Below are 22,415 nucleotides of genomic sequence, written 5' to 3' on the forward strand. Positions count from 1 at the left end.
CAAGAAATAAACACCAGAATGAATAAAAAAGAATGGAGGAGAGCCAAGGTTATGTACAGAGAAGAAAATATTTGCTTCTTTTGACCCTTCTGGTTTTTTTTTGTTTTTGCCAGTCTTGGGGTCTGAACTCAGGGCCTGAGTACTGCCCTTGAGCTTTTTCCTCAAGGCTAGAGCTCTACCACTTGAGTCACAGTGCCACTTCTGGCTTTTTCTGTGTGTATGTTGTACTGAGGAATCGGATCTGGGTCTTTGTGCATGCTAGGCAAGCATTCTACCACGTGGCCAAAGTCCCAGTCCTGGATCTTTGTTGTTGTGGTGGTGGTTGTTGACTAGTGTGTGTATATTTGCCTAAGACAGAAACAGGAACAAAAGAAAACAAAAACGTGAGACTTACAATGGCTAGATGGTCCAGGTGCTGCCGAAATGAAGGAAGCGTGGGCTTCTGGGATGACAGCAGCAAGTTAGGAGATGGTGGGGGGGCTGAAAGCTGAAAATAGAGAGAGACTGGAGGTCACCTGGTCATGCAGATGGAAGTTTCTGGGTTGATGAACATTGTCTAGGATCTTCTCTTTTCTTGGTTCAGAGATTTTTCTTAATGAAGATTTCCTGTATAGATACAAATTTTGCTTACCCAAAGGAAGCTTTTCAGAACGACACCTGTATCTTTAGTTCTTCAAAAATAACAGTTCAGATCATCAGTATGCTGAGGAGGTATGTGTTAATGTGGCAAAGACTAGCACCCTGGGGTTCTGGGAGTTTGGTTAGTTTAGTGGTTAAGAACCCGAGTTCGATTCCTCGGTACCACATACATAGAAAGCGCTGGAAGTGGTGTTGAGGCCCAAGTGGCAGAGTGCTAGCCTTGAGTAAAGCCCAAGGACAGTGCTCAGGCCCTGAGCTCAAGCCCCACAACTAGCAAAAAAAAAATACTAGCACCCTGAAGTTGTACAGTGGAGTGATGTGTCCTGAGCCTCAATAACAGGGTGCATTGTCTTTCAGTGGTCAGAACCCACTGAAGGGCTGCACCTTAGGGTATTGTGCCAAGGAACTGAGGAGAAGTACAGGCATGCAAGGCCACCCATGTCTCTTAAATGTAGTCAGAGAGATAAAGTGTCAGGTTTCCTCCTCTCTCCCCCAAACAACCCCCCAGCTTTTTCCAGAGCTACACAGCTACAAAGCCAGTTCCAGGAACAGCATTACAGAAGCCTCCATACAGTATGAAAGGAGTACTGGTGGCTCATGCCCATAAGGCTACTTAGCCAAGAGGCTGAGATCTGAGGATCATGGTTCAAAGCCAGCCTAGGCAGGGAAGTTCATGAGACTCTCATCTCCAGTAAAGCAAAGTGGTAGACACTAGTCTTGTGCCAAAGAAGCTTTAGTGTCCTGAATTCAAGCCCCAGAACCAGCACCAAAAAGAAGAAAAGAAACAACAACAGATGAACAAAAGGTGTGAAAAGTGAGAGGGAGTTGAATTTGCACTACTTTCATCAAGCAAGGGCTTTAGGAAGGCTTAGAAAAGGACCTATGTGTCTGACTCTGGGAATTGCACCCTGGGATTCATGTCTCACATATCATCTGTGGATTTTCCATAAGCCATTTACTGATGTAGTAATTGGACTACTTGCTGTTGAAGTTGTGAAAGTAATGACCCTCCCATACTTTAGACTTAGGTTTGGGAGATGGAGAAACTGAGACATGAACTCACAAGATCTTTCAAGGTCACATATCTATTCTAAGTAACTGTCTCAATTCTCTACTCCAATTTATGGGGATCTTTTAAAACATAGATGTAAAGCCATGGCTCAGGCCTGTAATTCTTGCTACTCAGGAGCCTGAGATTGGGTAGATCAAGTCTGAGGCCAGGCTGGGAAAACAGTTTAAGAGACCCAACTCAACCAAATAAAAGGGCACAGAGTTGTCATCCCCACTGTATGGGATATACAACCAGGAGGAGGATGGGCCTTAGCTACCAAGGCAAAAATAAGACCCTATTTGAAAAACAATATGAGCAAAAGAATTTATTAGACCTTTAAAATGAACCAAAGAATTAGACATTCTAAATGATTGAATTACATCCATTTCATTAGGAACTTTCTCCGAAAATGGTAACATTTACTCATTATCTTGATTCTGCCTTCTATGATCTTGTAACAAAGACCTTGAAAGTATATTACTTTATTGGTTTATTGTTGATTTCCACTGTTGTATGTTTGACATATAAGAGCCAAGTGAAAGTATGTGCATATATAAATATAAACCTATATACACACACATATTTATATACACATACAGTTACATTAATAGCATTGATAATGTTCTTATTTATTTTAAAGTTATTTCCCTACCAGATCCAGGGTTTGAAAATATTATCTGCCTAAAATTTGTCCTTTAATTTTTTTCATCAGACATTAACTATACAAGGAAGGTTTCTGTGGGCCATTTCCACACATGTATATAGCATATTCTACTCGACCTCATCCCCTCGGTCTCTTCCCCCATTCCACTCCTGCTCCTTAAAACAATTTCATGGTTCTATTTTCATAGATTCAAATGAACTGTCAACCATATTTTTTAATGTGGTAGTGCAACTTGAACCCATGGCAGGCAAATGCTCTCTCCAGTTTTCCATCCCCCTTTTTCTAAACTTTTATTTGAGATAGTGGTCTCCCTAACTTTGCCAGCAATAGACTCAATCTTAACATCCTCTTGCCTCCTGAGTAGCTGGTACCAACAGACATGCGCCACACTGCTTAATTAAAATGTTTCCATTTTCTTAGACATATTTTTATTAGCATGTATTACTTGCATAAGGAGTGGGCCTATAGTAACATTTCTGTCCATCTATACAACCCCACCAGCCTCACCAACCTCAGTAAGGAAATATTCCACAGACTCTAAAATGGGAGGTTTGCAAAAGTTACTACGTGTGAATGGATAGATTCGTGCATGCTTAGGGTGGAGGGGAACTCAGCTCTTCTTTAGAAAATTCAAATGCTGTGAAGACTTCCCTGACTGACCATCACCAGGACCGTCAGGAGAGGATGCAGCAAAAACAGCCCCTTAGAAGCTGACTGTGATGTCTCCAACTTCTAAAGCAAAAATCTTGGCAGCATAGAGTATGTATCCTTCATCTATTTCTTGGGTATTCTGTCAAACTTTGTATCACTCCTTTCCTTTCCTGTCTGGTGGGAAGCAGCAGCTCAGAAATATGGCGACAGCCTGTGGCCTGGCTTTAAAAAGGAAATTCTGGTACATAATGAAGCCCTCAGGTCAGTGGGGGCTGGCCTGCTGGGCCCATTGCTCTGAAAGCAGCTGCTGGGTGAATTTCCCAGCCTTTGGAAACTCTCTCAGAGCTGGGTTTACTCAAGTGCACCACACCAAGGCTGTTTGCAAGGGAGGACTCCAGCTGGGTGGGTTTGCACTCCTCCCAGGAGCTCAGGAAAGGTGAGAGGGCTTCTTCATATCTTCTCTTGGGCCTCAGTGCCCCCCTCTTTTTTTCCTTGAACCCACACAATAGTTTCTTCAGCGGGTTCCTCTGCCAGGGAGCTTTCCCTCTGGCATCTCTCACACTGGGACATTTTTCCACATTTCCAGGATTATAGGCACTTTTACTTAGATCTATGTGTGCTGTCTCTACATACAAAGAAGCACTTGGGGACAGGATTAGTAGGATTAGAAGAGGTTCACATATGTCCAGTTCAAGCAATTGGTATTCAAAGCTTTACACTTTCAAATGCCACCAAGAGAGAGAAAAGGAATGGGGAACTTGCTTTGCATTTGAGCACCTTCAAGAGAGGAACAGTGCTTTTTATTGCTGTTTAAAGCGAGGGGATAAACAGATTCCTCTTCTGGTTTAATCCAGTCCAACATACCAAGGCCTCTAATCTGGGGAAACAAATCGCTCTGCTCTCAGGCTCCTCAACCACCAACTTCTTGCCTTTGGATGTTTTTTTTTTTTTGGTTAATATGCCAAATGGCACGTTTCTAACAACGTTCCTCTACAATGTGTGACTTAGAATTTTATTTTTTTATTTTATTTATTGCTAGTCTTTATTATCCCTCTCTCACATTCTACTTCATCTCTGTGGGTGAGTCTCCACAGAAGTGGAATCATACTGTGTTTGCTCTCTTCAGATTGTTTTAGTTTACCTACTATCATACAGAGAAGTGTAACACGTACACATACACACATTCGTTATCTTTTCTTTTTAAATTTTTTCAGGAAGGATTTATGTTGGTATAACAGAGAGAAAGTACGGAGAAATAGAAAAAGAAACATTTCCTGTTCCCCATGTAGGAAATAGGGGTTTATTATATTATAACTCTTATTTCCTTCATTTTTAGAATGGAGATCTCATTGTTGGCAGGACAATATCAAACTTATGGAGCTTCCTACCTCAGCCTCCCAAGAATTAGAGACTTCACATGTGTACTGCTAAGCCCAGTCTGTGCAGTATTTTCAGGCTATAGACTTTAATTTCATTTTCACACTTTTCTACTAGTGTTGTTTCAGAATCTAATCCCAAATTCCCAACATACGATTTTATTCCTTAGTAATCCCCCTTGCAAAATATCCCTACCTCCATTGGCACAAGGCAACAATAAAGCGTGCTTGTCAGCAGTAGCTTGAAGGAGAGGTTTCATCTGCTCTTACTTTTAGGTGGGAGGGGCCTGTTTGGACATAATGCCTCAGTCAAAGTACAGGGAGTGTAGAGTCACACTTAATAATGAAAGACAGTTGCTGAAATACTGAAATTCTTACAGTTGCTGTGGAGGCAAAAGTAACCACCCACTTCCCTATCCATTCTGTTACCAGAATTGTCTTTTCCCTCAGTTCACATCCTTAACTTTGTTTAACGGTGGGAAATCTTGACTATAATAAGGATCTCTCTCTTTTTTTAAAAAATAGAATCTCATCTTTCTCAATGCTGTAGATTTTTTAAAAGCAACTTCTCAGAAATTCTGGCTTATCACTTTTAGCAAAACAAAGGGGGGACTCAAACGCTATCATTTTTCTTGTGAATTAATATGTTTAATGTCTTCCTTTTGTTATTGGAAAATGAAATTTATGCTAGTTGTTGATGGATTTGTAGGCCAGTCACCTATCACTAACTGGTGTTAACCTTAAGTCCAATTTATGAATTGTTTTCATATGCTTCTTGAAAGCATTTTTGAGCTTACTACCCTATAGAACTATCACAACAAAAAATGGTCCACTTCAAATAAATTAACTACAGCAGCAATTTTAAGAACTATTGTACAATGAGACACCAAAAATCCTTGTTTACTGGTGAATCATATTTTACTACTATCATCATTTTTCAAAAACTACTTTCTGTTGTTGAGATCAGGTAAATTCTATTCTTTTTATCTTGAGGTTTATTATTTTTCCCCACTGCATCTTTCTTTCATGGAATACATATAGTGGAATTGTTCCTTCATTGTATTTTTCATTTCTAAAATTGCCATTTGAATTCTTTGACAAGATGTTTTATTCTTTTCTTTGGTTTTAAGTGTGCTCATAATCGCTCATTGAAGAATGTTTTGATGGCTGCTCTACACTACTTGTCAGATAATTCCAGCACTCATGCCATCTAAGTATTGGCACCTGCTGATTATGTTTTCTTGTCCAATTCCATGTTTTCCTGCTTCTTGTCATCGTGAGTTATCTTTTACTTGTCATGGTCATTTGCAGTATTATGTTGTGCAACTCTAGATCTTATTTAAGTTTCTTAGATTAGCAGGTATCTGTGGAAACCTTTTAGACAGGGTAAAGAAAGGTACCAGCTCTTTACCTCTGAAAGGGGAACATGAGTCTTGGCTCTGCCTCCCCATGATCAGACACTGGTAACATTCAGAATAGTAAGGGAGGCAAAGCACAGGCTTTAGAGCCAAACATCATGCACTTGAACCCTGGCCCCCAACTATTCACGGTATGCTGCGTGAACTTGCTGGACCGCAGTTTCTCTATCTCTAAAATACAGAAAAGGTATGCACCTTGGAAGTCTATTTACAGGATTAGAACTTCAAGATAAGAAAAGCCTAAGCTTTTATTAACTATTCAACAAATACAAAGTACCCCTAGTTAATAATTAGGGGTCAAGCCAGGCACCAGTGGGCTCTCCCCTGTAATCCTAACTACTCAGGAGGCTGAGCTATAAGGACTGCAGTTCAAAGCCAACAGGAAACTCCTGCGGGAGACTCTTATCTCCAATAAACTCCTCAGAACCAATTGGAGGTAGGGCTGTGGCTCAAGTGATAGCTTTGAATGAAAGTTGCTCAGGGACAGTGCCCAGGCCCAGAGTTCAATCCCCAGGACCAGCATAATAATAATAACAATAATAAAAATCAAGGGCCTATTTTTAAAAGAACATGGTCTAGCATACACCATCCCATGAATCTCCCAATGGGTAATAATCCTCCAGAGCTCTGTTATCTCTCTATTTTTCTAAACAATGTTGCTTCCTAAAAATGATTCATTATATAGGAATCACGAGTGCTCTAGGCTAGGCCAGACTATATAGTGAGTTCTTATGTAACCCAGCATGGGGTTACATAAGAAAATTATGTCTCCAAAACAACAATAACAACAAATATTACGTCAGTAATTATTCTACTTTTTCTGATTCTATTGTTAGCAAAACTATCTTTTAGAGTTTGTCTTAATTACGTTCTCCCTTTTTTCTTAGACTTTAATACAATTGTACTGCTTTCCTCATTACACCACCAAGATTGTTCATTCATGTTTTCAGAGACATCCATGTGGATAGATAGATTTATAATGGCTAAATCTTAAGTCTTCATCTCACCAGAACTATGGAAAGAATTTCATGTTTCTAGCCAGGTGCCGTGGCTCACGCCTGTAGTCCTGGCTACTCAGGAGGCTGAGATCTGAGGAACAAGGTTCAAAGCCAGCCCATGAGACTCTTATCTCCAATTAACCACTAGAAAACCCCAAGTGGTGCTGTGGCTCCAGGGGTAGGGTGGTAGTCTTGAGCTGAAGAGCTCAGGAACGGCACCCAGGCCCAGAGTTCAAGCCTCATGACCAACAAAAAAAAAAAGAAGAATTTCATATTGCTAATAACTGCTTCCTTCCTAAAACCCTGTCTTTGCTTGGCTTTCAGGATGCCACCATTACAAGTCTCTGTGGCTACTACAAATAAGCTGTCTTCTTGTGTGTAAATTAAAAGTTTAATCCACTTCGCATCAAGTAACTGGTTAAAATCAGTTTAGCCAGACCCTGGTAGCCCGTATCTATAATCCTAGCTACTCAGGAGGGTGAGCTGTGAAGATCAGAGCCAGAGACTCTCATCTCCAATTAACCACCAAAAAGCTGGAAGTGGAGCTGTGGCTCAAGTGGTAGAGCATTGAGTACAAAAGCTCCGGGATGGTGTCCAGACCCCGAGGTTAAGCCCCAGGCCTGGCACCAAACAAAACAAAACATTTCGTTTAATTTGTTTACCAAGTGATAGGCACAGCAAATGGTACATATTTGGAAGGGTTCCCCTGGAAGAAAGGGGTAAGTATTGTTGTTGCTATTCATTTATTTGTATGAACAGCATTTACATTGTGTTGGGAATGAATATTGTTTTTATTATTAATAATTGCTGAAGCTTAGCTATGGAGAGGAGAGGGCATATGTTTGTTACATAATCAAAAGAATGACTTGTAGTAGGCATTGTATGTTGACTTTTTTTCAAATTCTATCCTTTCTCTAATTAAACAGAAGGAAAATTAACTATCAATTGTCTTACAAGTGGGTGCAACTTAGAATCCTTTACTAGATGCACTCACAAAATATTCTCGAAGTAGAATTGGAGCAGACATCTTTTTTTCCCCTGCTTCCATGAAAATGCTTATTTCACTGTGAGTTTGGCCTAGTGGCAAGAGTGCTTGCATAACACGCACGAAGACCCTGGTTCGATTCCTCAGTACCACATAGAAAAAGCCAGAAGGAATGCTGTGGATCAAGTGGTAGAGCTCTAGCCTTGAGAAAGCCCAAGAACAGCCCTGAGTTCAAGTCCCAGGACTGGCAAAAAAAAGTGCTTATATCACTGGGTCCTGGTATATCATGCCTATAACCCTAGCTACTGAGGAGGTTGAGACCTTAGGATCATGGTTCAAAGCCAGCCCAGTCAGGAAAATCCAGGAAATGTTTATCTCCAATTAAGCACCAGAAAAGGGGGAAGTATTACTGTGGCGCAAGTGCTAGGGCACTAGCCTTGAGCAATAAAAGAAATGATAATATAAAAAAGCTCAGGGGCAGCACCCAGGCTCTGAAGTGTGTATCTCATGGGCCTCAATGTTCATAACCTCCAGGTTATTCTCCTGCTTTTGGTTCCTGAGAGTCATTGATGACCATTTCTTCTTCCCGTAACTTCCTGACTTTTAGATCACATTGTATCTGTGTTTTGGAATTTGTGACTCCATTTGCAATGTCAGAGAGAGGTAGTAGCCTCTCAGAGGCAGACTCATTCCTGGATGCCTGGTCTTCACCCACTCCTCCTCTGGTCCTCTCAAAAATCTTCAGCAGACCATTTCCTGCTTACAGTACCAAAGTCAGAATGGTTTCAGTTGCCAACAGTGAATTCTCTGTGTGACTTTTGTCATCTTCTTTATCTTTTTTTCTCTATCCCTTCCTGGAAAAACTGGCATGAATACCTACCAACATTCTGGCACACCTAGCAATGATAAACTGAGAGTAGCCAGATTACTGAAGACATTCTAAATTTGAGCTGTTTTCAAGAGTCCTGTGCTTTTTTTTCTTTTACCATTAGCACACACACACAAATTTTTAATTAAAAGAAAAACTGAGTTGTTGTTTTTTTTTCCCCAGTCTGGAGGCTTGAATTCTGGTCCTGGGCATCGTCCTGAGCTTCTTTCACTCAAGGCTATCACTCTACCACTTGATCCACAATACCACTTCTGGCTTTTTCTGTGATTAATTAAAGATAGAGTCTCATGGACTTTCCTGCCCTGGCTGGACCCTTAGTCCTCAAATCTCAGCATCCTGAATAGCTAGTATTGCAGACATGAGCCACTTGTGTCCCGCTTAAAAAAAAATCTTTTTGTCTTTTTATTTTTTGCTAGTCCTGAGTGGTAGATAACTCAGGGCCTGGGTGCTATCATTGTGGCTGAGATTTTGATTTTTAGCTCAAGGCTACCACTCTACCACTTGAGTCACAGCTGTGTGTGTGTGTGTGTGTGTGTGTGTGTGTGTGTGTGTGTGTGTGTGTGTGTGTGGTGATTAATTGGAGATAAAGAGTCTCATGGACTTTTCTTCTTGGGCTGGCCTTGAACCACTATCCTCAGATCTCAGCATCCTGAAGAGCTAGGATAATAGGTATGAGCCATAGATTCCTGGCTAAAACTTTAAAACAAAACTTTATCTTTGAAAAAAGATTTTATTTCTAAGATTGTGCTATATTAAATATAAATATTATATCCAACTAAATCAAAAATCACTGATGCAAATTCTGAGAAATTCAGAAGAACTCTAGCACATAGTAACTGACTAGCAAAATTCTCAGGTGTTTATTCTTGGGGGGGTTGTTTGTTTGTTTGTTTAACCAAATGCCACATTCTGACATTTTTATCTTTACAAATACAATCTATCATTCAAGGTTTATCTGACATGTTCTCTGAAGTCTTCCTCAATTTCTTTGCTCAAAACTTCTAGTAAACATACCTAGAATCTAGAATCACAGGCATCTGGAATGACATAGAATTTATAATTATTAGAATCTAGAATTATATAAAATCTAGAATTATAGGAATTACAGTACTCTAATATTATAGGAATTTGTGTATTTATCTGTGCCCTCCCTAAAGTTATATTGGATTAATAAGAATAAATTAGGACATTCAAAGCAAAAATTTTTTATAATACAATATATGTATATACCAATTACTACTAAAACAACATATATGTCTTATTATAAAGCAGATTTTTGTGACATAGAAGTTACGTGTGTTGGGAATTTAAAGTCATTGGAGAAGATATCTTGAAGGAGATAGAATTTTAGCTAGACTTTAAAAACAAGAATAGAATTTAAGGACATGAGAACAAAGAAAATGCATACACAGCAGAACAAACTACTCAAAAGGATAAAATGTGTGACCAAGATGTGAAGGGATCAAGCATACTCACCTGCATCAGTATCTGTTGAAACCAGTGACAAAGGAAATTAAGAACTTATGTGAGAATATAGAACTTTATAAAATGCACATAAGGGTAAGATTAAATTTACGCATTATGACTGAAAGATTCCTACATAGGGTTTTCTATATACACCTTCTCTTCATTCTCTCCTTCATTATAAACGTTTCATTTATCTACAAGTCTATTCAAATGTACTGTATTTGCTAGAGAAAAGAGAGGAGAGGGGAAAAGAACCCAAAAGTTCATGTGAAGTATCTAATTTGAAATATTTCTGTGGATATAAGTTGTCAATTATTCTGCTATTTCTATTATTAGATACTCAGAGTCATAAGGAAAGATTAAGATCAGGAAAGTGATTAACTTTCTTTCATCACTACCTTAAGTAATTGATAATAACCTCCATTATCATTTTATGTTATTAACATATTCCAAACCTATAAAGGTTTGTGCTCCTGATCGCATTCTTGAGAATGTAATTTTATTGTTAAATAGGAGATTGAGACTACTCCACAAGTAAAATATAGAACGATGTATACCTCCAAGTGTTGAATGAATGACAATTTGTTTCTATCCTCCTTTCCTCACCCTCATAGCTTCCCTTTCCCCATCAAATAAAAGAGCAGCATGGCTTAAAACTTGACTTAAGACCAGATACACATGGTTCACATCAGTAATTCTAGCTACTCAGGGGTTGTAATCTGAGGACTGCAGTTCAAAACCAGCCTGGACAGGAAAGTCTGTGAGACCCTTACCTTCAATTAGCTACCAAAAAAAACAGAATTGGAGCAGTGGCTCAAGTGGCTAGATTATTAGCCTTGACCAAAGAAGCTCAGGGACAGCACATAGGCCCTAAATTCAGAAACTGCCCCAGAACCTGAACAGCACAATACAAAAACAACCCCCCCAATAAAAGCCAAATGAAACAAAAATCCTTGACTTACCTGAGTAACTGGGTTACATTATAATATAAAATTAAGGCTGAAAATTCAGTTAGCTTTGTAAATGATATTAACTTGGGTTTACAATGCTTTGCCTTCAGATACTGTTATTATGCAAAAGAATTATAGAAAAATAAAACTCAATAGATTAATGAGAAAACCAACAGAATTCAATAGAAAAATGAGAAAAACTAGTGCTTTTTCTTTGTTGCTGCAAGTCATAAACCAAACTCTACCAGAATCTACATCATAGATTCTGTATATTAATCAACTGTTAAAAAGTTGATCTTTGAGAAAACTGTCATTCTGACTTTTGAAGATTTTAGTAGCAAGATCCTTTAATTATAATTTTTAAATATTATTTGTAAATTTATACTTACTAGGAGTCAAGCGAATGTAAGAGCATGTCAAATCCAGCTCTCACAAATAGGAGTGTAATGTGCTTCTTGTGTTTATTAAATAGGACTTGAAACAAATTGATTTTAATTTGAAATTCAGACTGCCCATTCATATTTTTATATATTTGTCATCATACAATTACACATACAAGTTTCAGATCACAAGTCTAAGTATCCATAATAAAAAGGCCATTGTAATATATTGCTGACACAAAGATAAGTGTCTCTTTAATTTTCTCTGTACATGAGCTCCTAATTTCATCTCTTTAGGTAATCTATTTATTTATATCATATGTGTTTAGATATAGATATCAGGAATAGAAATGAAAAATATCTCTGCTTTATTTGTGTTATAAAACTAAATTCCTTGGGCACTTCAGCAAAGAATATAGAAATACCGTTCAATTTAGTTATTTAATAGAATGTGACACAGAAGAGAGCCACTAACTACCAAAAAACAAAAAGCAGAATTGAATATTCTGTACCACCTTTACATTAAGATACCAAATCTTATAGTGTCTGTAACTACCAATTTGTAAAACAAGTTAATAACATTGATTGGTGGTTCTTAAAATAGCAGTATAAATAATTACAAATCCACAGTATCAGAGCACGTGCCAAAAATGTGTACATAAGAATGCAAATGCTAATATAATCATCAATTTACATGATTGATCACTCATGATATTTGCATCAATCTAAACTTTCCAATCTGGAGACAATGTTTTCAATTTCTATTTTTTTTTCTAGAGGAAGAAAACTCTCAGCCGAGGTATTGGAAATAGAGCAGATGTTACCAGAAAGAAGGCAGAAAAATGCTGAAGTATATTCATTAATTGAACAAAATCCTATAAACAAAGCCAAGATGTTCGTATCTCCTTTGATTTTAGTGAGTCTAAATAATTATAATGAACCTGCAAGTTCCAGCCAGGTTTGCTGCTTGTGCATCATTAAAAATCGAACTTTATTGCTTCCAGGATAGTTACTGGTCCGTGTATTCACGCAGCAGCGCTTCATGGTTTTGTGCTATTTGGGGGCTTCCGTAAACTCTCTAGTCTCATATACAACGTTTGGAAGAACAGGATCATACAATCTTTGAGGCTTCTTTCTCCTCTAGGAAAATTGTATTTCAAACAAGAAGAGGGAGGAAACTGGACAGATCAGTACGTTCTTAAGATATTAATTAAAATATGAAGAAAGCCCAGAAAAATGGAAGGGTTTTAGTCGATCTGTCCAGATTCAGCGCCTGCAATGCCAATGTAATTGCTGGAGATTGATTTTTTTGGTTTTTTTTAAAATATATTTTTATTGTAATTAATAAAAGGGTTACATGATATTTGCCAGATAGAAGGTGCATTAATTCACTTACATTGACACCCTTTCACATGTCTTGGTCCCCATTTCCCTCCCCCCACCCCCCCATCCCCCTGGAGATTGATTTTTAAAAAAAATTTTAGTCTCTGGGTTTTGTTCTCCAGGAAAGCAAAACTCCCATCATCCTGAATAGTGGCAGCCAGAAGGCATCACTTCCATCTAACCTTGATGTCAGTTTAGATGTTTCTTTCTAATTAAATTAATGTATTCATGGTGTACGGACTTTTGCATCTGCCTTCTAAGCCTCACGACCGCGGCTCTTGCCACTGCTTTTCCTCATTAAAGAAAATAGGCTAGTCCTGGTTTTCGCAAGAGAGGACATACTTAAAAATATTGGGGTTGCCCTTTATCTTTGGGGTTTGCTCGGCAAAGGGATTGGGTTAAAAGGCAGAGCCCGCCAGCAGTCTTTCGTTTCGGTCCAAGTTTCAGTTGCTCAAGTTGGCAGCTTGCAGAGCTAAAAGAGCCCTGGGACAGGGCGAGGATAGCTGACCCGCTCCCCCCGCCGCCCCCCTGCAGGCAGGTCAGCCGAAACCACGTTTGTGGCTGGACTCTTGCAGGGGTGGGGGCGGGGTGGTGGTTTGCTCCTTGCAAAAAAAAAATCCTTGCGGCTCTGGGCACAGTGAACACATGCTGGTGGGGAGCCGGGTTGTTGGCGCTGCGGAGTGGCAGGCGTTGGGCACAGCCTGGGGAGCAGGTAAGGGACCCTCGCTGGCGCTGTGGAGGGGGAGGAGGCAGAGGGAGAGGCTGGGAAGAGCTGGGCAGCCTCCCGAGCTTGCGATCCCCAAGGAACTAGGGCTGCCGTGTGCCCTGGGCCCCCAAGGACAGCTGGGCAATGTTATTGACCACCCCCCCCACACACACATACACATACCTCTCCCCCACCGCGGCCTTCTGAAGCTTTCGGGGGTGGGGTGGGGGTCCTACGAAGGCTGGGCAAATCCCAGACTTTTTCCAAAGCCAGGACAGGGTGGCAACAGAAGCAGGTGCTTGAGATGCACCTGTTGCAAAGGACCCTTGTTCTCTAACCCACCCACCCCTAGCCCGTAGACCGTAGACCGACCTCTCCAGCCCGGGGCCTGGGGAGGGGCCCCTGCGACAAGGCTGGGTGTCCCCTGCAGTCCTGAGCCTGCCTGAGCCCTCCTGATTCGCCCTTCGGCCAAAGTCACGGTGCATCTCTGGCGCCACCCGCTTTGGGCCCGTGGAGGCCTTAGCCGGGACAAAACAGGCCTCGTGGGCAGTAGTGGAGACAAGGTATGTGTGGACATTGGTTGGGGCATGGTGTGGATCAACCCACTCCATAAACCCGGGTTCCTCTTGTACTTATTAATCCTTCCAAAGGTTTCAAGAATCATGTTAAAGGCCTCACCGAAGCTGCTGTGTGGCGGAGACACCCCAATACACATTACCACTTTCCTTAAGTAAATCTGCGAAGGACAGGGCAGCAGAAGGCATGTGCTATCCTAGCTTGGAATCTAGTGGGTCTTGGGCTGGACAGAGTCGACTTCCCAGTTTGCACACCGTTGTGTACCTGGAGCAAAAACTCTGGTCCAGGTGGGGAGGAAAAGGGGACAATCTTGGTTCCCTTAAGCAAAGGCTCTGGTGCCCTTTCTTGGCTTAGGGCAGCTCAGATCTAAGGTAATGTGACCCTCATCCCTTCTCTAGGCCACAGGGACTCTGCCTAGCCAGTCTAGAAAGTCATTCACCTTCTATTTCCAGGTCCGCTTCCTCCTCCTCCCTTTATTTCTCTTACCACCTTGAATAACTTGAAGATATCTGAAACTTTATTTCACATTGTTCACTGAAAGCACTTGAACTTTTTAAAGAGTGTGATTTTTCCACTCCTGGATTTACACCTCCCTGCTCTAACTAGACTTTAGCAGAGTTCTCAATGTGGGGCTGAAAGAAGAGACAGAAGGACTCTCAAAATTCAGGATGGCGGCTCCAGAGGATGCTGTCTTATTGCCCAAGGTGGAAGCCACTTTTTCTCCAGTACTGTGTCACTTGGTCATTAAAGCTGCCAGGTGCTGTGGGAGAGAGTAAGTGACTTCCCTTGGCTTCCCTCCATCACCTGGGACTGCAGGCGTTTTGAAAGCCCTTGCCCATATCTTAGCTAAAACGGGTGAACTTGGTCAAATGAGAAACTTTCTTCTTGCTCACCAATTCCAAACGTATTTCGATATCTAAAATTGTTTTACCCACACTCCCGGAATCTTCACTTGTTCAACACACTTTCCTGCACTGAGGGGCTGGAAGGAAATGATTGACCATGTTTTTGTTTGTTTTGTTTTGGCAAAGTTCAGTATCAAAAAAACAATCTCTCCAATCAATATTGCATCTCTCCAACTGGCTGGCAGCCCCGAGGCTGCTTCCACTGCCTGTGTTTCCAGGAGGACAGTTTCGCCTTGTGTAGAGTCCACACCTGAGCAGCCTTCTTCCATAGACAATGGATGAAGGGCGAGGGTGTGGGGGGAGCCTGTACGCTGTTTCCACTTTCCTTGGAAACACTGTCACAACCTAGCGCCTGCCCACTGCTCTGCCAAGCCCAGGACGTTTGGCCGTGCCCAGACCAAGTTCAGGCCTCTCTTCTTTCTGCCTCAAGGCTTCTGGAGTTCTATCCAGATAGAAAAGCTTTGGTAGATGAGAACACTACAGGAGGAAAGGAAATCGGAGTCTAGCATGCCTTCTTCACTGGCACTAAAAGTTCCAGACTTCCTACTCTCTTCTTTAGGCACAAAAGTCACTCTGCCCGGACTCAGGGTTCCCCGCAGGGAACACACACCTCGTTATTTGGCCCCGAGCTCCGGCTTCCTTCGGCCGGCTCCAGCTGGGTGAAGCTCCCGGCGTCGGGGTAGGGCTGAGGGCGCGCAAGGCGGATCCGCCGGGTTTCAGGTGCCAGCATCTGCCCAACCCGACTAGCGCCAGGACGCAGGAAACCCGAGCCTGAATGAGCTCTGGGAACCATTCGGATCTCTAAGACCCGGTCGGCTCTCCTTGCTCTGGTTCCTTCTTAGGATTCCTCAAGTCGCGTTGCTTGGAACATTTCCTGTCCTCGGTTCCAAATCAAAGAAGTCAGACAAGGATAAAAATACTGAAATTCCTTCAACAGTCATCTATTTTGTTTTAAATCCAAGAGAGCTCATATGAGACTTCCCACACGAGCGTTAGGGGCACACCACGCCTGTTCGAAATCTCCCCAGAAGAACCCACCAGACAACCTGAACGGGATGTTTAGAAAACAAATGAGACTCAATGATAAGTAAAAAATAAAAACTCTAGACAAAGAACTTTAGCACGCACTCCTATCCTATGCAGCCTGCCCTGCGAAGGATCCTCTACCCCTCAGACCTTTCCTTTGGGGATCCCCCTTCCCTCCCCCCCAACCACCTTTCCCTTAGAAGCAGCTAGGAAAGGAAGGGGAGAGAATATTTCAAGTCCTCTGTCTAAACCCGGAGGAAGCCGAGGCGAGCCTCTGGCTGCCTTCCTCTGGTTCCTCAAGTGTAAGATTTGGTTAGGAAAACTAGGGAGGAGGGCTGGGTAGGGCCTGTGTGGGGGTGGGGGTGGGGGTGTGAACCCAGGAAAGCGTGGGCAGAGCTGCAGCGGTGGGTGTGTCAATCAGAAGGTTTGTGCCCCGGGGCTCCGGGCGGTTCGGGGCTGAGGTGTCCCAAGGCAGCCCCAACAATGAATATCAATAGGAATCCTCGCTAAATAGGGCGGCCGGGCGCGCCGCCCTGAATGATCGCACGTCATCCTCCGCAACCCAGGAAAGATAGGAGGGCTCCTTTTGTCTCTTTTCTCCGTCGCAGCTCTATAAAAGCCCCTCTTTTGCCGCGTGAGGTTAGTTCAAGCACACACCGTCTAGCTGTCCAGGAAAGCAGCCTGAGCTGCTGGAGAGCAGCGGGGAGGGCGAGAGGCGGGGCGAGGCCGAGCCTCGACTTTCCTTCTCCAGTCTGCACCGTTGAGGAAGGAGTGGGTGGCCGGGCTCGAGGAGTTGGAGTTGAGGGTCGCTTTGCGTGGTGATCGCTGGGGTTGAATCCGAGCTTCTCTTTCATTTCCCGCTCAAAGCCTCTCCCACAGTAGGGCCGCATCCCCCCCCCCTTGTCGTAAAATGAATTCTGATTCGAGCTCTGTCTCCAGCAGAGCTTCGTCTCCGGACATGGATGAGGTGTACCTGAGGGAACGCCACCACCGCCACCACCATCACCACCAGGACAGCCGGCTCAACTCGGTGTCGTCCACCCAGGGCGAGCTGGGGCAGAAGATGCCTGGAGAGAGCCTCTCCCGGGCGGGCGCCAAGGGCGCGGGAGAGAGCAGCAAGTACAAAATCAAGAAGCAGTTGTCGGAGCAGGACCTACAGCAGCTGCGGCTGAAGATCAACGGGCGCGAGCGCAAGAGGATGCACGACCTGAACCTCGCCATGGACGGGCTGCGCGAAGTCATGCCCTACGCGCACGGGCCCTCGGTGCGCAAGCTCTCCAAGATCGCCACGCTCCTGCTGGCCAGAAACTACATCCTCATGCTCACCAGCTCCCTGGAGGAGATGAAGAGGTTGGTGGGCGAGATCTACGGGGGGCACCACTCTGCCTTCCACTGCGGGACCGTGGGCCACTCGGCCGGCCACCCGGCGCACGCCGCCAACGCCGTGCACCCGGTGCACCCGATCCTGGGCGGCGCTCTCTCCACCGGCAACGCCTCGTCTCCACTGTCCGCCGCCTCGCTGCCCGCCCTCGGCAGCATTCGACCTCCCCACTCCCTGCTCAAGGCGCCCTCCACGCCGCCCGCGCTGCAGCTGGGCAGCGGCTTCCAGCACTGGGCAGGGCTGCCGTGCCCCTGCACCATCTGCCAGATGCCGCCGCCGCCGCACCTGTCCGCGCTCTCCACCGCTAACATGGCCCGGCTGTCCGCCGAGTCTAAGGACTTGCTTAAGTGAGCCTCGGGCCCGGCCCGGCGGAGGAAGAGCGGGGCGGAGGGGCAGAGAGGGGGGCTGCGGTGCCGGGCCGGGAGGAGACGCGGGTGGCTGCGCGCTCAGCCTGCGGGAGGTCCGGAGAGGAGTACGGGAGGCCTCGGGTGAGGCAGGCTGGGGGGATCAGCTAGGCTCCCACTGGACACTCCCCACCCCACCCCTGCCCTGGAGGCAAATGGACCAAAACGCAGCTGCGATCTCTAGGTGGTAGCGAAGGGGACTCGAACCTGAAGTCGTGTTCTGCATGCCTGCTTCTTTTCCCAAGCCGCGCCAGTATTTCGCACTTGCAGCACGTTCTTGTCAAAACTGCATTTGTTGTGTAAAAGACCGGGTCGGTGTAGTTAGAAACTTGAGAAGGAACTTTCTAGTTGGCTTTCTCGGGCTCTGTGGTCTCATTTTGGAAGAAGAAAAAGAAAAACATGGCTATCCCATTTGTGCAAAACAAATGTAAATATTTCTTTGAGATGGATACAATTATGATTGTCTCTGTCTTATAGTTTCTCTAGAGAAAATGCAGAGTGAGAGAGATGGAGAGAGAGAGAGATGGAGAGAGATGGAGAGAGAGAGAGAGAGAGAGAGAGAGAGAGAGAGAGAGAGAGAGAGAGAGAGAGAGAGAGAGAGAGAGAGAGAGGATATCTCAACACCCAAGTTTTGAATCTCAACTCCGGGGGAGGCATGACACCTTCTGTGTGAGTTTCCTTTCGACGCAGTGTAGGTCAAAAGAATGCATGCACGCTTCTAAATGAATCTTGTCTAAACATGTTGTGCAAGGCTGTGGTGCCATTTTCCTTGTAACAAGGATTTATTAGTGATTTCTCCCAGTACTGCATATGTCTGTCTGTGGTTGTATGACACGAAAAGGGGGCAGAGTGCAAAGACTCATACTCATGCACATGCGCTTCTCCCCCAACCCACACTCCCTTCAAACTTCATTCCTAATTTCCTGGCTCTTCTAGGGGCCAAGATTGCAAAAGCCTGGACTTCGCTTGTAGCCTACCCCACCCCTAATTCGCTCAGTAATCCTTCTGCATGTGCTGGGTTGGCTTTCTCTATTATCAGCTTTGAAAGTTCTTGTGGTTTGGGGAGGAGTTTCGGTTTTATTTTCCTGAACATTTGCTTGAACTATTTTGTTAAGGCCTCAAAGACAATACCTGTCTTTATTTTTTATATATTCTTGATAATTATGATATATTTATTAATAACCAGTGTTTCTGGATGAGATTTCAAATAAAAAAGAAACTTTAAATCCTGGTTTTTGCCTCTGCCTAAAATCTCAGCAGATAGAGGTAGTAGGTTAGGGGAGTTGTGAGCTTAGTAAAGTATGTGTGGGGGAGGGTGAGGATTTGGATTGGGGGAGGGCATATGAGATTATTTCCCCCTCTCTCTGCTCATTTATAAATAAAGATGGGTAAATTGGTGCTAATGTTTGCAATGGAATGTCCTTCAAATGGGGGTATGATAGATATTCATAGTCTTATGCTACTTAAGCTCCTTATTTTTCTGCAGTAAGCATATCTTCATCAGCTCAGAAATTGAGATTTTAAAAAAGCATAATGTGGACTCTCAAACTGAGAGGGAACGGGAGGTGAAGTGGTGGCAGAGGTTTGGCTGTATTGGAAACACACAGGAAGGAAGCAGTAAGTTAACTTCTTTTCTCTTTCAATTGGCTTCCTGGTTCTTTCTCTTCCTCCTGTTAAAATCCAGTACATGTTTTAAATGTCAACCAAGAATGGCCTTAGCAAATAATTAAACACTCACCAAGCCTGCCTTCCTTCTTGGTCCCAGAGCCCTGAAGAGAAAGTAAAGGCTATTCTGTTTTGTACATGAGCTGGGGGTGGCAAAGAGGAGGAGGGAGACTGCTTCTCCAACCCCAGCACCTCTCACAGATTTGCTGCTAGAATTTTCCCTGCTTTTTCCTCTGGTAGAGGATTGCTATATACTAGTTATATACCCGGGGCATCTGTAGTTTAAATGTTGGCAAAAAAAAAAAAAGGAGATCCTTTAAATCAATTGTTTTCTTTTCTTCACTCTCCCCCATCTCCCCACCCCCCTGCCCACCTACTGATTCCTGATCATTTGTACAGACCAAAGCAATCCAACACTGTCTTCTTTAAGGATTTTATTTTATTTTTGAAGTGAGCTCCAACTATGCACGCCTCTATTTCCCACAAAGGAACTGCACTCTTGGTAGAAAAGTGACACCCAGAATTTGCTACTGAATCAGAAGATGGAACCTCAGCCACTGCGGGTGGGGCCCTAAGGTCTCTTTCCAGGAACCAGCTACGTGAATGCACCCAGGAAATTCTTGACCTTCCTGTCCTGGGTTCCTGTGACTTCCCTTTCTGGGAGGCACTTCAGTGAGACCTTTTTCTACCCAATTCACTCTTCTCCATCCCTTTTTACTCTCTCAGACTCCATCCAGGGAGAAAGACCAAAGTGAGGGTCTCTTGTGGATGGGCTAGTTTTCACTAATTGTAGGCAGACAAATGGGGGAATAATCATCTGTTTCCCAAGTGTGATTCATTTCTCTGAGTGAGGAAAAGAGCCTGTTGAGGATTTATTTGAAACCAACACAAGGAAGCCCTCCAGCCTTTCCACAGTTTATTATTTAGAAAGAGGAGGGGAGGGAAAGTTTCATCAATCAGGGAAACAACTTTCTCCTGAGTTCCGTTTTAAAAGGTTTAGCCCAGAGAAGATGTACAGCCCTCCCTCCAGCTAATCCAGAGCAGTCTCCAGAGCCAAGCTTAACCTGGGGGCAGGAAAGGAATGAGGATACTGTGAGTTCAAGCCAGGGGAACACTAGCTTTTGATTGATCCATTTCAAATTTATTAGGTTAACTCAGGGATTTGGGGGTAGGGGAAATGAACTAAATGAAATTGCTTCAACTCCAGGCCTCTTACCCAAGTTCACTGACTGGAAATCAGAACTGAAGAGTCTCCACATCTCCAAGCATTTTTCTGGGTTACAGAACTTCCTTTCCTCCACAGGTTGAGAGCTAGGATTTCTTTAAGAATAGCCCAGAAACAATTTGGAAGGCTATTTGGGGGGCCAGGTCTCCTGGGGTTTCTAGATTCATTTGAAAGGAAGAATAATCACTAGAGGCCGTCTGGGGAGGGTCTTGTGTTGGTGTTAGAGTTGGATTCCTGGGGCTGTGCGTTTGCTTGCAGATCCTTCCTTTCAATACTTTTCTGGTTAAATTCTCCAATTCTCCACGCTATAAACAAGATTACTCGGCCACAAAAGTGGAATGCCTCTTGGCTGAAGGGTTATGATTTTTTCTTTCTTTGTAAGTTTACCGTGTTCTCAAAAGTTTAAAGTAGTTTTAAAAGTTGAATCTCAACATAAAGCAAGGATTCTTTCATTCCATCTTAAACTTTTTTTTCTTTTTTTGTACTTAAAAGAGTAGTAACCTGGAGGCAGGGATACCTGAAGAAACTCAGGCTAAAAAGTTCTTGAACTTCAAGTGGGAAGAAAATGGCTGGTAAATAAGGGTGCAGTTTGCTTCCTATCTTTGTTTCTGGGGTGTCTCTTCGTCCACGGAAGGACTAGGAGACTTGGCCTAAGCTTGGGAAGCTCATGGTCCCCCCCCCCCTCCCCACAAATAGCCTTCCAAATTGTTTCTGTGCTGCCAACCTAGCTGCCAACTTGTGGAGGAAAGGAAGTTCTGTATCCCAGAAAAATGCGTGGAGCCATGGTGACTCTTCAGTTCTGATTTCCAGTCAGTGAACTTGGGTAAGAGCCCTGGGGTTGAAGCCCTTTTAGTTCAGCCCTCAAAATTCCCTTTGTCCACAAGAAAAGGGGGCCTCCACGGAAGCTCTCAGCGGACACTACTACTAAAGCCCCCCACTTCAGAGAGGCCGGAGCACACGCACCCCCGCACAACGGGAGATGAGGCTACGGGACCTCCCTCCGCCCAGTCCATCAGCCGGGCGGGGCTGACCGCTCGACTGGCCAGCGTTAAGCAAGGGTGGGTCCCGACCCTTGCGTGTGGACCGGGCCTCGGGGAGGGCTCACCGGGAAGCTTGATTCCCCCCCACCGCTTAGCCGCGGGGGTTGGGCACCAGGGCCTGGCCTGGCCATCGGGGAAGGGCAGGACTTCTACAATTCCAAGAAGCCTTCACGGAGCTCAGGCTCACCTCTCCGGGTCTTTTCCCGGATTGACAGATCGGAGAGAGTGGCCTCTTCCTTGAGTGGCCCCGGGGTTGGTACCAGTCCTGGGCTATTTATTCTGCTCCGCCTAGAGAATCCCGCCATCTCCCCTTCTAGAACAGGGGACACCGATCGGAAACCGATCCCCACCCAGGGTGCAGAATTTGGGTCCCGACTAAGTCCAGGCCCCAAGGCCGGAGGAAAGAGGGGACGGGAGGCACCACTGAAGATCCCGGGGGCGCAAAGATCTAGGCCGCGGAGGGGCCCCGGGCTGGAGGAGGCGCACCAGCCCCCTCCCCCCCCGCCGCGGCTGGCGTTCTCAGTGGTTTTGCTACGGAGTGCCAAAGTTCAGCAAAACCTTTCCGGCGACCCGGCGACCGCCGCGCCCAGCGGAGAGGAGTGGAGGGAGGTGGCTGGCGGCTCTGCGGCCCCTGCT

General features: G+C 44.3%; 1 protein-coding gene across 1 annotated transcript; it reads left to right on the plus strand.

Moving 5' to 3' along the window:
* The first annotated feature begins 16,974 nt into the window (after nucleotides 1-16,974).
* Olig3 (oligodendrocyte transcription factor 3) lies at nucleotides 16,975-17,796 on the plus strand. The gene has a single exon (XM_090337637.1). The coding sequence runs from the start codon at nucleotides 16,975-16,977 to the stop codon at nucleotides 17,794-17,796; it is 822 nt and encodes a 273-aa protein (XP_090193763.1).
* Nucleotides 17,797-22,415: the final 4,619 nt, after the last annotated feature.

Source organism: Megascapheus bottae, chromosome 8 (assembly GCF_031878675.1).
Source record: "Megascapheus bottae isolate mThoBot1 chromosome 8, mThoBot2.hap1, whole genome shotgun sequence".
Lineage (NCBI taxonomy): Eukaryota > Metazoa > Chordata > Mammalia > Rodentia > Geomyidae > Megascapheus > Megascapheus bottae.

Excerpts from the sequence above, each read along its gene's own strand:
- Olig3 (XM_090337637.1), top strand. The coding sequence starts at position 16,975 with ATGAATTCTGATTCGAGCTCTGTCTCCAGCAGAGCTTCGTCTCCGGAC.